We start from the raw sequence: 15,122 nt of genomic DNA, 5'->3' as shown, positions 1-15,122 counted from the left end.
TCGTTGTGTAGCTGAGATGGAGTGGGGTGGGCATCCCCAGTGGACACAACAGAAGGGACAGGACATATAAAAATTGACATGGCCAGTTTGGGAGACCCTGAGCAGGCCACACTCCAGATGGCACTGCCAGCTGCCTACTGGATGTCTCCTACCAGAGGGCTCAATGCTACATGTCCAGTGTAAAGTCGGCATTTTTCCTGGACCTGCCCCCTCCTCCCCAGTTCTGCTCCTGGATTCCTGCCTTGGCTTCCCTCCCCACCACCTCAGAGTCTTCTCTAATCTCTCCCTCGCCTTCTCCGGCAGGACATCATTCAGCATGTATATGAGGAACTTTGAAAAACTCCCAGATTCTCACTTTCAAAGACTGTTGTTCAGTGATCCAGTTATGACAGTATAACAGCCATATGAGCCATTGTTTCTCTGAGCCACTATCCCGTGATCTCTGAGAGAGCAGAGCCTGCACCTTATTCGTCTTCTGTACCCCCTACCCCTACCCCCTGCACCCAGCACCGTGCCTCAGCACATAATAAATGTTAACGAAGGCACAGACCTAGAGAATGTCCCAGGACTAGAAGGTGACCTCAGTAGGGGTTTTTCAGAACCCATCTCTGACTTGCCCCCAAGGTCCTGGACCCTTCTGCCTTGGACTCACTGCAGGGGTTCAGCACATGCTACAGTTGAGTACAGTATTAAGGGGTGACAGAGCCATAAGCCACATCTAGGGCAGGATGCATTCGTGCACAAGGACAATGCAGTCTAAGGAAGTAAATTTTCTTTGCTATTTGGCTGAGTAAATGTTATTCATTTGAATGAGAAATAAGATAAAAAGAGAGAGGGAGGCGAACCATAAGAAACTCTTAAATACAGAGAACAAATTGAGGGTTGCCGGAGTGGAGGTGGGGGTGGGGTGGGCATTAAGGAGGACACTTGTTGGGATGAGTACTGGGTGTTATATGTAAGTGAGGAATCCCAAAATTCTACTCCTGAAGTCATTATTACGCTGTATGTTAACTAACTTGGATTTAAATAAAATTTTAAAATAAATAAATAAATGAGAAATGGCCAATAGAATTAATTGGATATAGGATGAGTTCTCTACCTTTGGGTTTTATTTTGTCCAGTGGAATGCTAAAGTTGCCTGATGGAATAGAGAGTGCATGATTTATATAGAGACTGTGGATGGAATTTCTTCTTAAGTCACTCAGGTCTCTCAGGGTAGCACGCTCAGCACGTGTGTCACTCAAACGACTCTCTCTGTCCTCTAGAATTCTTCAACGACCTGGATTTGCTCATGGGGCCTGTCACCCTGCACAGCAGCATGGAGCACCTGGTCCAATACTCACAGCAGGGCCTGCACTGGCTGCGGAACAGCACCCACCTGTCATAGGGAACTTGCCCCTGAGCTGGATTGTGCTCTCATCTCCATGGACGGCTCAATGTTTCTAGACACTGTGCTACTGAAATTCCCAGCCACAGCATTTATCGAACTGCGGTGAATATTTTCTCAGCATCGAACAATGGTCTTTTCCCAGGGCATGTGTGTTTGTATGTGTGGGCGTAAAAGAAGTTGCCTGTGTATGTGTGTAAGATATACAGCTCTTTAAAATACATTTTTGTCTAGTTTTCATAATCCCAAGCTAGACAAAGTGATCAGAGGTTTCTGATTAGAGAATATACACTTACACACATGCACGCACGCACAAAATCACACACACACACACACTTTCTATTTCAAAGCTAAACCATGACTTCTTAGAACATTCAACCAAAATCTCATGGGTTAGTTAACCAGGTGCAATACAGCACACCAAAAGCTTGACTGCCAGTTAAGATGAACCTAGTTCTTATACTGTTGATTACTTTCAGTATTAATATACTATTCCCCAATTAATTTTTGATTGTGTGTATTATGGATAATTGAATAACGAAAAAAGTCAGTTATTTTTGTGCTGGACGTTTACTAGATTGCATGTTACCAAATACCTTGCCTTTTGTCTAACACGCACCCTTCCATCCAACTTTATTATCAACTAAATGCGTTATAAGCAAATGGATCAAATCCCACAGGCCTTCCCTGCCCTGCCCCCAAAATCATATGAAAATGGCACTGGGATTTGGTAACAACAGTGTCATTGAAAGCTGACCAACAAGAACAGACAACTGAGCTTGGAGCTCAGTTGGGAATTGAAACCTTCTGCACGTGGAACAGTAAGCCTGCCCAGCCCACGTGTGTTTTCTTCCTGCCACTGTGACACAGCAGCCATAGAGCCACATGGCATTTGTCAGCCAATATGTTTCAAGTCTTTTCTTCCCACGATAGCTTTCTTGCAAATTTTCTTGGCCAAATGGGACATTACCTAGAACGTCTCTTCACTAGGAGTCTGTATCTGCTGCTTATCAGGCTGAGAAATATTTGCTATCGTGAGACTGTCTCACCCTCTCACTCTTTGTGCAGAATGCAGGCCTCTAATAGCATTTTGATCTGGGGGGATATGTTTCAGGCTTTGATTTGCAAGCTGCTTATTGTGCGGGGTGAGTTATTTTTGCAATGATCACAACCCTGTTTGGGGTAGCAACGACTAGAACATCATGTTTGCATCCTGTACGTCTGGTATGTTTACGTCTTGCCCTTGATTCTTTTCTTTTCAATTAAGTTTACATTTTAGTTTTTTGACATCTTGTTTACAGTCTTTGTATGAAACTTACTTCTTTTATAGTCTCTTGTCATGCCCTAGATTTAGTCTTCTTGTTAAATATATTTGAATATAAAAAATACTGGTAAGAAGAAAAACTTCTGCAAAAGAGGATATACCTTGCCATGTCCTTAAAAGCAAAAATAATGTGCTTGAAGCCTCTCACTTGACAGAATTGCACCAGGATGGTCTGAGAAAGAGTCAGGTGATGCAGTATGTGGAACGCTCCATTTTCCAAGGTGATGCTGGCACAAAACAGTTATAGTAGATTGTGATATATGCTTTCCCTGATGCTCTTACTGCTTTGGTTGTAATGTTAACATTTTTGTCACCTGATCTGTAGATGGGAAATAAGACTGCTGTCATTCTAAGCACTGATTCAAAACTGTACAAATGATTGAACAACTTAGGTGATTTGAAATGAATTTAAAGTGAAGGGTCTGAAGTGAAATGAAGCCAGTGAAGGGTTTGTGAAATTTGCATTTGGCTTTGGCCCTGAAATGTTACCAGTATTTCTATTTTACATTTGTCCAACTGTGGGGCGCCTCACATCCCTTTCACTAGCTATTGGCAGAGTTTGCGATCCCATCCTATGTTGGAAATTTGAGTCTAACTTGGGAAATTTTGGATTTTTTTTTTTTGGAGGACTAAAGCTTAGTTCTAGTCACCCTTGATGAATCCTGATGAAATGTTGAAACTCTCAAAGGGATGAACCTCAGGGTCCATCGTGCATCCCCTGGGTGCTTTCTGGCCCTGCCCATCCTCAAAGCCACGGGTCTTGTAGCGGCCCATAACGTGCTTACCCACAAAACCCCATGTAGACCCACAGGAGGCCCCTGGCTGATTGTGCCCACAGCATTTTATCAGCACTTACGTGGCCCGTGTTCTGCAAAAAAAAAACACTTGGAAGTCGTCATCTTGGAGATGGTCAGAGCATGCAGTTCCTCTCCCTGTCTTTGATCTCATCAACTGACCACGTGAGGGCAGCAGTTTTTGTTGGCTTTGGCATAGATGATTTTGGTAAGGAACCATCTTCTGACTGTTACTTGTGAAACAGTAACATTCATGACTTATTCCTTTTATTTAGCTTTGTTCAAAGTAGAAATACCTTTCTTGTGTTTTTGGATTATAAAAGTAATACATGCTCATTGTAAAGATTCAAACAATACAGCAATGTAGAAAGTAGAAGGTAGCAAGTCCCATCCCTGAAAGACAACCACTGTTGACGGTCTCATGTATATTTTTCCACAGATGCTCCCATTTAAACATACTATCATTTTTTTCTCTTTGAAGACATATAATTTCCTCAGAAGTTCAACATAAGTTCGACTGACCTTATCCTTCCATGACCTGGTTGGATGCCTTCCTTTATCACAATGTTAGAGTTACCTTTGAAATATATATTCCTGATCCAAATATATTCCTGATCAAAATTTGGGATTTGTTACTACTCTCTACAGAGATCAGACTTACGTGAAGGAGTGTGCCTAGAAAGTGAGGTTTGATTAAAACAGATATTTCTGGAAACTTGCAGATTGCAGACAGAAACTCGGACCCCCTATCTAAAGAAGAATGTACTGGAAAAATAATCTGAAGAGTTGACAAATTGTGTGCTAGATCAAACACATGGAATGCAATGCAATGAGATTTTCTGCACTAAAACTTATCCTAGTATGTAAAACAATGATGTGTGTATTATATAACAGTGATGTGTACATTTCTGACATCCCATACATGATATACACAGTTTGTATAAATGCATACATTTAAAAATATATATGTACAATACAGCTAACATAAAACTGTAGTATGCCTGAAGGATATTACTAGTGCCTAACATTGAGTATAAGTCGCTGCGTGTTCGCATCACCTTGGAAGTGAAGTAATTGTTAAAACTTAATCAGTGCAGCCAACATTATTTATGAATCACATCTTTGAAACTGTGCAGTAGTATATACATATATATTTTTAAATAACATTTTTCACAGTTTTCCAGAGTTACTGTTGAAACCTGTATCACCAAAAAAAAAGCAAAACAAACAAAAAAAAAAAAAGCAAGATTTTTTTAATGATGTAGACACTCTTCAGACCCAGTAATCTGTGTGTGATTTCCTGTTTGTAGATACCCAAGAGACTTTAGCAGTCACCAGCCTTAATGCATGTACAGGATATTATTGTGACTTAATTTATCTGCAGTTTTTAATCCATGTGAAATTGGAATTTATAAACTGACTTGGATTAAATATGTCTGCCTTTCTAAGGTTGCAAATGTTACATTAAATGACTTATGTTGTAAATGAGAGAAACCGAGTTGTATGTAAAAAAAAAAAAAAAAAAATGTCCACCAATTTCTGTGAATATTTTTACAAGGAAACTTCAGAATCAAAATACGTTCAAATAAGAATTCTGGTCCCTCGTTCATAATCTCTTCAGAAGCAACCTTGTTGTTTCATGAATCTTTTAAATGTAGCTTCCATGGATTTTCATTACTATAGGCCTGACATTTTTCACAGTCAAGATGGAAGCATGTTCTCCTGCATTATAACTAGTTTACAACTTGTCTTTTCCATTTCCCAGCACATATATGCACACATGCATGTGCAGAAGAACACCCCCCAGTGTCCCAGAAAATGCTGAATAGAGAGCTTGAGGAGTTCATATTGATGACTGCATTGATGCCTGTCTACCCAGTAGTCCTGGTATACTGTTTTACCTAATATTCCTTAATGACACAAGTTAACTTATATGTGCCAGGTTTTTTCAACTCAGACCAACAAGGTGGAATAATGTTTGCAATATTTGGTTGAGTAAAATAGGAGAATTTTGAACTAATGAAGACAGAAATATTAGAACAGTGGCTTGCCATTATATATCTCTCTGTGTGGGAGGGTTTTTTCTTAACCTTATTTTTACTCTTCTCCCCAAATTTTTTCAATCCATTCCTTCCCAAAGAAGCAGAAACAGCAACAAAAACAGAATGACTTTTTTACCTTACCCAGCCCCTACCCTTAGATTCAAATTGTCTTGTCTTGCAAGAGGACCCTAACTCGGGGCCACTATGGAGACCACCTCATCCCAGAAATGGCCAGGACAGGGGACTGGCTTTGCTTGCTCCAGAGACCTTGATACTCTTTTCAGAAGTGGTTTGGGCTAAGAAACACTCAACAGTCTTTCAAGAACTGTCTTTCTCTTACACAGTTTGCCTGCTATTGAAGTCTATACTAATCAGAATCATATTTTTAAGAAGTAACACATTTTCAATGAAACATGGACCAACTGGAGTCTTGAAAGACATTTTTTAATGAAAGAAAGAAAACCTAACAACATAAACTGCATTTCCAACAATTTTTCAAGCACAGTTTTCATTATTACAACTTCCTAACAAATAGCACAAGAAATGTTCAGATTTGAGATCTGTGTTCTCTTTGTCCAAACTGAATTATTCTGTATATGTCATCAGAGGGGTCAATTTGTTTGTGTGGCATGAGGGAAATTATAAAACTCTGTTCTCAAACTAATTACATCTGACCATAGTTTTGGTTTTTATTATTTAATTGGCATTCTGAGGCAGCAGGGGGTAATTTGCGGCTGGCTCCAAGGGGAGTCAGCTTCACAGCTCTTCGAGTAATGGGAATCAGGGGATTAAACCCCTATGTGTTGATTTGAAAATCCACCTCTTAACAGCCAGTTTTAAACACATTGATCCGAGGGATGAACTCAAGGTACTAACTGCAAGTCAAAACAATCATTGGCGTTTGTCTTGAAGCATCAGGAAGTAATGATGAGGCCTGGAAAGCTGAATCAAGGACGTGTTTTCTACTCATTTCTGACATAGGAAAAGCTCATCGGAAAATATATCCAAAGACAATGTCAAATAGTACCAGTGTTTAGGCTTTTCAAACAGTGGTGCTTGGTTAGAAAAATAATTACAATATTCTGGTTCCTGTATTGTTCTTCAACCCTTTTTCAGTTTTCCATAAAACAAAACTCACTTTTTCCCCAGCATTTATCATCTCTTGATTTCTAGATGTCCAGATGAGCAAAGAGAAAATACTTAACACTGAGGAATACACACTACCTGACTGAACAGCATTCTACTCACAGTAGTCAAAGATACATGACTTATATTAAAGTCTCCTCTGTTACCCCCATCCTACAAAATGAGAGATCACAAAGCCTAAAGTATGGCCATGTAGTTGAGATGTCAAAAATTCTAAGCACATAACACACTAATCTTTGGTGACAGACACGTTTGTGACCTCACCAGCTATCTCTGGGGCCTATTTGTGTGGTGAAATATCAATATTAACACTTTCCTTTGAGTAATTTGCAACCTGATTATTAATCTTCTGAAGTTCCTAGGGCTGCCAGCTCAACCCAAAAGTGTCCTGCCCTGTGAGCTGGGTTATTTTTTTGTTCCTTTGGTTTTTTGTTTCCCTTCTAAGTTCCATATGTCAGGTTTAGTATCTTGACTTTTTAGATGAACAGTTACTAGAGACAGTGGAAGCTTTAAGAAAACAAGGATTCAATATTAGAACTCAGTGATGTTGGGATGAGAACTCAGGAAAACACTCCCCTCCTTCACCTGCTGCACCTGATCTTTGAATAAAGCTCCCTTGTATACTTCAGTTTCCTCTATGTGAAATGTAACTCAGAACACCCACGACCTCAGACAGAGTGTGAGGATCAACAGATCTGGGCAAGCATTTTGAGATCCCCAGCTGTCACACTCAGCAAGAGTCACGCATTGTCAGCACAGAAGCAACAGAAATATACTGTATCTACAGGCACCAAGATACAAAGGTGTGTGATGCAGGGCATGGGACTCTGTCCCAGCCCTGACTAGATTCCAGAGGACCAGGAAGATGACAGTGGGATAACCACAGACCCTTTCATAAGACTCTTCAGCCTTTGTCATTACCACTTTGAGTCCATCCTGCCTGTAGGCAGAGCTCTAAGACCAATGATGGCGGCGGGGAGGGAGAGTCCTTGCCAAGAGCAGCAGGGCTACCAAATACCCCAGTTGGTGGTGCAATCGCCCCTCCCCTTTCTCATCCAGTCCCAGCCTTAAGAAATCAAGGGGTGTCCAGATGGAAAGGGGAAGAAGGAACATTGGGTCCAAGCTTCCAGTGTGCACCATCTTCCAGGAGAAAACTTACTTATTGAACACCATGTTTCAATATCTTCATAGAGCCAGAGAACACAGCACAGTCTCATTTTCCATACTCTCATGGTGTTTCTTTGAGTGCCAGGAGGCTGAGTTGCCTACATGTGCACCTTGTGCCTCTGATTGTTTGTTTGTTTGTCTGTCTGTCTGGGGCCAGGAGGTGGAAGATAAGCTTCTTTGGGAGGTTTATTCCTGAGAAAGGAGATCTGTCATAAGGGACTTGGGTATGTCATGAGCTTCAGGAAAAAGGAAACCTCTCTTGAGAGAAGGTAAATATTTTCTCTAGTGGGTTAGGTTGCCTCAACATAATCACTTAATTGTAGGCTACATTTTAGTCAGTGTACCAGGAGAGGGAAAAATCAACGTAAGACCTTAGTAATTTTTGTGATGCCCAACTAGTGACTGTATATTCTAGCCCCAAACATTGAAACGAAAGCTGGAAATCTGACTAATCTGAATGTTTCATACCACCGCGGTCAAGGTCCTCAATGTTGGATAGAAGTTTTTAGCTTTTATCTAATATTTCTATCATTTAGACACAGGGCTTCCTTGTATCCCCTAAATCAGTGCTTTGATGTAACCAAAATAATCATGAAATACCCATTGAAAAGGGCTTTTTTTTCTTTTCATCCCCATTGGAAAATCCCTAGGTTTTCTCCAGTACAAAAGAGCAATTGCTGAAGGTCTTACAAGATCCATCCTCATTTGGGCCCAAATCGATACTAACACCCTTTCCACAAAAGCACAACACCTTATCCAGTGTGAATTCTATTTAGGTAAAAAAAAAAAAAAATCTAGAATGGCAACATGGGGTTTATTAGCATGAGGAGGTGTCGATCCACTAGCTAGGCACTTGGATGCTATACTGCCTTTTCTCAGGCAGGATATTATGGAACTAACACTCCTACTACAGCATAATAAATAGCAGCTTACTCTATGGTTCTGTGGAATCAAGTTGAAAGTCACTCCCATGTAAGTTTGCCTCAGTCAGAGCAGGAATTTTAAATTCCACCCTTTTATCCTGGATCATCTTAGATGTTTATTCATGGAGTTGGCAACGCTAACTCAATATTCCTATATAGCATGTCACATCAAACACCGTTTCAAATTGTGTATCTCGGCCTTGGGAGAGCTGTCTGTCAGCAACCTGGGAACCTGCTTATGTCCCACGAGACTTTTCCACTGATCCAATTTTAGCAGCTGCAAAACCAGATTACAGGGCCTTTATCTTCTCCTCTTACAGGAATTGGTCTTACAACTGTTTCCAGAATTGAAGAGGATTTTAAGTAGGACAATTGTGTACAGTAATTTATGCTGTAAAAATGTACCCATTGTAGCATTGATTAAAGTGCTGTATTTATAAGGTCAAATACTATTTTCATTTGTGTCTAGTTATTCAATATTAAAATAGCTGAAGTTCATTTTTCTTAATGTGATATTTATTTGGGGCTTCTTGTTAGAGCATTCGGGTATGGTTATGGAGGAAGTCCAGAATCTGTGTTGATAGTCACTATTTTAATCCAAGTAGTTGTAATGGTCTATTAAGCACCAACATTACGAACACTATTACTGATGAAACCATGTGCTCTTGGCTGTGTCTTTAAGTACGTGATAAAAATCTAACCCAAGCAATTAATAAAGACCATTGGCTTTAATAAGGTTTACTTCCTCCAGCTTTTCTTCTCAAAATGCATTAACACTTTTTCCAACGAAATTCCAAAGCATCCTCACAAAATCCCACAAGATCTCTTACTCCTAGAGAGGGGTCTCATCTCCCAGGCTTCTTCTAAGATGTCTGCATGCCTGAAGCCTAAAGTGTTTCACTTTGGGGGTTGCTAATGTCTGTGTAAGGAAGTGCAAATATTAAATCCCCTTTCTACGTCTCTCTCTCCATGTAAGAAAAAGTTGCAGGGCACCTGGGTGGCTTAGTCGGTTAAGCGTCCAACTCTTGACTTTGGCTCAGGTCATGATCTCACAGTCCATAGGAAAAAGCCCTGCTTGGAATTCTCTCTCTCCTCTCTCTCTGCCCCTCCCCTGTTCATGTGCTCTCCCTCTCAATATAAATAAATAAACTTAAAAAAAAAGAAAAGAAAAGAGTTGCTCCCACATAGCTGTAATTATCATATGACAAATAAAACTCCACATTCAAATTGTGAATTATTCAATAGTGAATTATTTTGGCAAGGTGTTAGGAAGGAGTGGAGTGTGTGTCTAATATTAAGGAGTTGTCTAAGGAGATCTTATATTTTGTCTGAGTTTAAATTTACACGTACAGGGGTGCGTGGGTGGCTCAGTCAGTTAAGCATCCAACTTTGGCTTAGGTCATGATCCCACAGTTTGTGGGTTTAAGCCCCGCATCAGGCTCTGTGCTGACAGCTCAGAGCCTGGAGCCTGCTTTGGATTGTGCGTCTCCCTCTCTCTCTGCCCCTCTTCTGCTTGTGCTCTGTCTCACAAAAATAAAAATGTTAAAAAATGTTTAAAAAATTTTTACATGTACAAAAATTTTGGAATCATTGTCTCTTATTTTACTGTTTGAAAATTTTGCTGTGTCTATAAGTCACATAAAACTCATGCAGAACAGTTTCTGGAATAGATAAACATCTTGCTATAGTGTAACAGAATGAACCTCAAGGATTTATAAGTATAAGCACTTTTATATTTGAATGCATTTTATATTTTATATTTTATATTTAATGCATCAGTGAAGTTAATTTTTAATGTCTTGATAAACCTTGAAATCAACATCACTCTGTCTCACAAACATCCTACTGCTTCTTCTTAGAACTTCTGAGTAAAATATCCTTTCCTATGTGTTACAGTATTTTGTTTTAAGTAGAATCACCTAGTCACAAACTTATCTTTTCTCTGCAAAGATTTGAATCCACCTGAACTACTAAGCTGGATAATGCATTTGACAGAAAGGAACACCAATCTGAGAATGCTCTTGACAGGCAATGTTAAATGTCACTTTAGAGTGAAAAAGAAATAAAACAACCTATGAGAGATCCTGGAATATTCTTGCTAAGAGAGTTTTTTTTTATTTTGTTTCTTTGGTTTTATACATGCCAAGCTTTGTTTACTATAAAGCAATGTCTAAATGGAGGCTGTTACATTGTGACATAGTTCTAACACAACAGACAAAAATATTCCATGCTCACTGCACACTGAGCAGCATGGAGCCTGCTTGGGATTCTCCCTCTCGCTCTACACCGCTCCCCCACTCATGCTCTCTCTGTCTCTCTCAAAGTAAATAAAAAACTTAAAAAACTATATACATACATATACATACATACATATATATACATACATATATATACATATATGTATACATGTATATATACATATATGTATATGTATGTGATGGACTCGTGCCATTTTTGTTTCACTACATTTCTTTTTTCCAGTTTTGTAAACTCTATTTCAATCAAACAAGTAATATGAGAACACAATCTTATCTTTTAAAAATGTATGCAATTAAATAGTTAAGCATTGCTGTTGATTCATCCTTTTAAAATGTAGAATTTATTGGTTTTTAGCATGTCCACAAGGTTGTGCAACCATCACCATAGTCTAAATACAGAGCATTTGCACTACCCCAAAAAGACACCCCATACTCACTAGCAGTCACTCCCCATAGCGCCTTCCCCAGGCCCCTGGCAGCCATCAATCTGTTTACTGTCTCAATAGATTTGCCTATTCTGGACATTTCATATAAATGAAATGATACAACAAGTGGCCTTTTTTGTTGGCCTTCCTTCACTTAGCATAACGTTATCAAGGTTCATCCCTACTGTAACATGTATAAGCACTTCATTCTTTTCTAAGACTAAACAAGATTCCATTGTATAGACATACCATATTTTGTTTATTCATCAGTCAATAGGCACTGGGTTGTTCTCACTTTTTGGCTATTATGAATGATGATGCTATTAATATTCATAGCACAAGTTTGTGAGTATATGTGTCCAGTGCTCTTGTGTATATACCTTCTTGAGAAATTGCTGGTCATGGGATAACTCCATGTTTCATTTTTTGAGGGGAGAATGGGGAGTGACGGTTGATGGGGTACAGGATCCTTGTCGGGTAGTGAAAATGTTGTGGAATTAGAAAGTGGTTAAGGTTGCACATTGTGAATATACTGAAATCCACAGAGTTGTACACTTTGAAAGGAGGAATTTTATGGTATGTGAATTACATCTCAATTTCAAAAGTAGTCAGTATTTATTTAGACTTAGCATGAGAGCTTGCCAGTTGTTTTGTTGCTTCTTGTATCATACTTCCTGAGTTGATTCTTTTTTCAGATCAGATCTGAGATGTAAAATTTTTTAATCTTTGCATGTCTGAAAGTATCTCGCTTTGTGCCTTCACACTTGTGTCATAGTTTCACCTATTATGGAATGCTAATTCGAAAGGATTTTCCTTGGAAGTTTGAAGATACTGTTCCAGTCTCTTTTTGCATCTCATGTTGTCTTTGTAGTAACAGAGCCCCTCCTCTCCCCATCCCACTATTCCCAGAAAGCATTTAGAGTTTTCCCTCCATCCTTGATGTCTGAAATGTCACCACGACACAGCTTGGTAGGAGTCTTTCATTTTGTTTGTCCTTGACTCTGCACATCCACCATGGGCACTTGCACTCTGGGCTCCACACCTGTCCTCACTCTGGGACACTGTCTTCTATGCCTGGTGAGTGTACTCTGTCCTCCATGCCTTCTGTCCTTATCTCCTGAAGATCTGTTCAATGAATGCTGGGAACTTCTGGGTTCATCTTCTGATTCTCTTTTTTTTTTTTTTTTTTTTTTAAATTTTTTTTTTTCAACGTTTATTTATTTTTGGGACAGAGAGAGACAGAGCATGAACGGGGGAGGAGCAGAGAGAGAGGGAGACACAGAATCGGAAACAGGCTCCAGGCTCTGAGCCATCAGCCCAGAGCCTGACGCGGGGCTCAAACTCACGGACCGCGAGATCGTGACCTGGCTGAAGTCGGACGCTTAACCGACTGCGCCACCCAGGCGCCCCCATCTTCTGATTCTCTTGACCCTCTTTATACTTTGTCTCCCTGTCCGTTTTTGCTATTCTGAGAGAATTCCTTGGCTCACCCCTTCAACTTATTCTCTTGTCAGCGGCAATGCTTCTGCCCACTTACTGAGAGTTTTATTTTACTTCAGTCGTCAAATTCTTCATTTCCAACATCTCTAAAGCCTTCCTTTTTGTGGGCAATATCATTTTATTTCTCTCTGAGGATTCTAATTATATATGTGCCTGTTGGCTTGTTCTGTTTGCTCTATTAAGTCTGCTTCTTTGGATGTAAACTTTTGCATTTGTTGGGGTTGGTACAACTCTCTTGTATGGCTTTTTCCAACTGTTTAGAGGTTTTTGGCTGTGTGCTCCACTTCACATTTGAGCTCTCAGCCTTTCTGCCAATGTTCTATTTACTGCATCTAATCTCCTGGGCATAGAGGGCACCTTACCCCTCCTGGGGGTTGCCAGGGCCCCATCTCAACCTCCATCACAACCATTAGAACCCAGTGGTCCTTACTGGGTGACTAACACCCTTAGTGCTTGCTTCTTAACCTGAGGGTGGACAGGTGGTTGCTCCTATATGGCATCCCAAGTGATTAACGACCCCCGCTGGAAACCTCCCAATATTCTTGACCTCCAATCTCATCAAATCCTGGATCAGCCCTCTCTATGTTTTAGTACTGCACAACCTCAGGACTGTGATTTTCTTCTTCATGATGACCCTAGACTTTTCCCATCCTTAAGAGCTGCCTCAAAGTTCCTGGACCTTTCAATACACTGCCTCTTGTTTTTAGTGCAGTTGTGGTTTGTTTTTGCTGTTGTTGTTATATCTCTTTGGCCATCTTGATCCCCTCTCTCCTTTAATGAAATCAAGTCCCAGTGTTTGTCAGTGGCAGGAGAATTGCCCTATAGCAATCAGGCTTGATGCGACTCAGGCTTCCTTATGAGATGTTCTGCATGTTGCTGGTCTGCGTTCCTTCCTATTCCATCTAACATGCTTTCCGAGATGGCCTTGGACTTCTAGACTCTGCATTGCGGGGAGCCTTACCCCTCAGCTAACCAGCTCTGGTTATCCTGGCTTTTCTGATGTATTCACTGCTCAACTCCTTGAAAACCACTTTGCTGCCCGTTCCTGCAGCTGCTGCACCACACCTCTGGTGAATGTATCCAGCGGCAACCCTGAGAGGTCTCTCCCTGCTGGCTGGTTTTGGCCTTTGTTGCCTCTGCCACACCCATGAGTCCAGTGTGAAGTAGATTTTTGGCATCTATCCCAGATTTAACCTTAAAACTTCCCCCTTCTCCATCACAGAGCATGCTGAGGCCATTTCTACTCTGGCCTTGAAAGAGTCACATGCAGAAGCCAAGTCAGGTGGTTCCAACTCCACTGCTGGTCAACACAGCACATGAGTATAAACCAGGGACCTGTCTCAAGAGCAGTGGCAGAAATCAGTTAGTACTGAGACAGAAGAGCTGGGAGCAACAAGGAGACTTGACCGTGAGTTGCCTGGACACTGAGATGTGACTCCTGACATGGGGCTGGCTCAGAGTCCAGAGCCTGGGGTGGGTGACCTCCAGGTGGAGGTTCTGTGGCTTCAGTCATGAAGAGGAAAAGGCTGAGGGGTAGAGAGAAAATAAAGCAGTTCAATCCTTTTTACCAGACTAGTTCTAATTGAGCCTGCTGACCCAGAGAACGGTTCTACATTCAGCCATTCAGCCCAGGACATTTCTAAAGTGGGACTTGGAGGTTGACGTCATCTCAAAGCGAGTGAGCAAGGTAAGTGAGGCATGATCCATGAAAAGTGTCCAGGGTCTTGAGTGTGCAGATGGACACATGTGCCTTGCCACAGGACCAGTCCCTGGGGAGAAAGAGGCAGATGACAGCCGGCTAGTGGGATTCATGGAGCACTTGGAAGAATGTTCTACCTCCCTTGGTGACTGAAAACTCCCGGAAGACTACCTCCAGGCTCCTCTTTGTAAAAAACCCATATTCCCCCAAGGTGTCACAGACTAAGGCCCTCACACACCCATGACATCTTATCACACTCTTGCCACTGATAAGCAGGAGGAGACTGTGGGAGGCAGAGGTACCGGTGAGGAGGTGGCCAGGAAGGCTGAAGCAGAGAGAGGGAGACAGGCCTCCCTCGCCGGGGAACAAGGCTGCAACACTGCTCCTAACAGTTCATTTACCTGGGTCATTTGCTTTTAAAATGGGACCTTGATTCTAACGATGGTTGACTATGTGA

At 41.0% G+C, this 15,122-nt stretch overlaps 1 protein-coding gene across 5 annotated transcripts in view; it reads left to right on the top strand.

Annotated features, from left to right (window-relative positions):
* Nucleotides 1-9,281, top strand: part of AFF3 (ALF transcription elongation factor 3) — a 578,761-nt gene extending 569,480 nt beyond the window's left edge. For all 5 annotated transcript variants that reach the window (XM_086701326.1, XM_086701328.1, XM_086701330.1 and 2 more), the window contains one exon: nucleotides 1,266-9,281. In XM_086701326.1, coding sequence (XP_086557452.1) covers nucleotides 1,266-1,387 — 122 coding nt within the window. In that variant the 3' untranslated portion in view covers nucleotides 1,388-9,281. The remainder of the gene's footprint in view (nucleotides 1-1,265) is intronic.
* Nucleotides 9,282-15,122: the final 5,841 nt, after the last annotated feature.

The sequence above is a fragment of the Puma concolor genome, chromosome A3, assembly GCF_028749965.1.
Source record: "Puma concolor isolate L17-30 chromosome A3, mPumCon1.1.hap2, whole genome shotgun sequence".
Lineage (NCBI taxonomy): Eukaryota > Metazoa > Chordata > Mammalia > Carnivora > Felidae > Puma > Puma concolor.
Note: the sequence above shows the minus strand (reverse complement) of the source record. Positions and strands in the feature narration are given on the sequence as shown.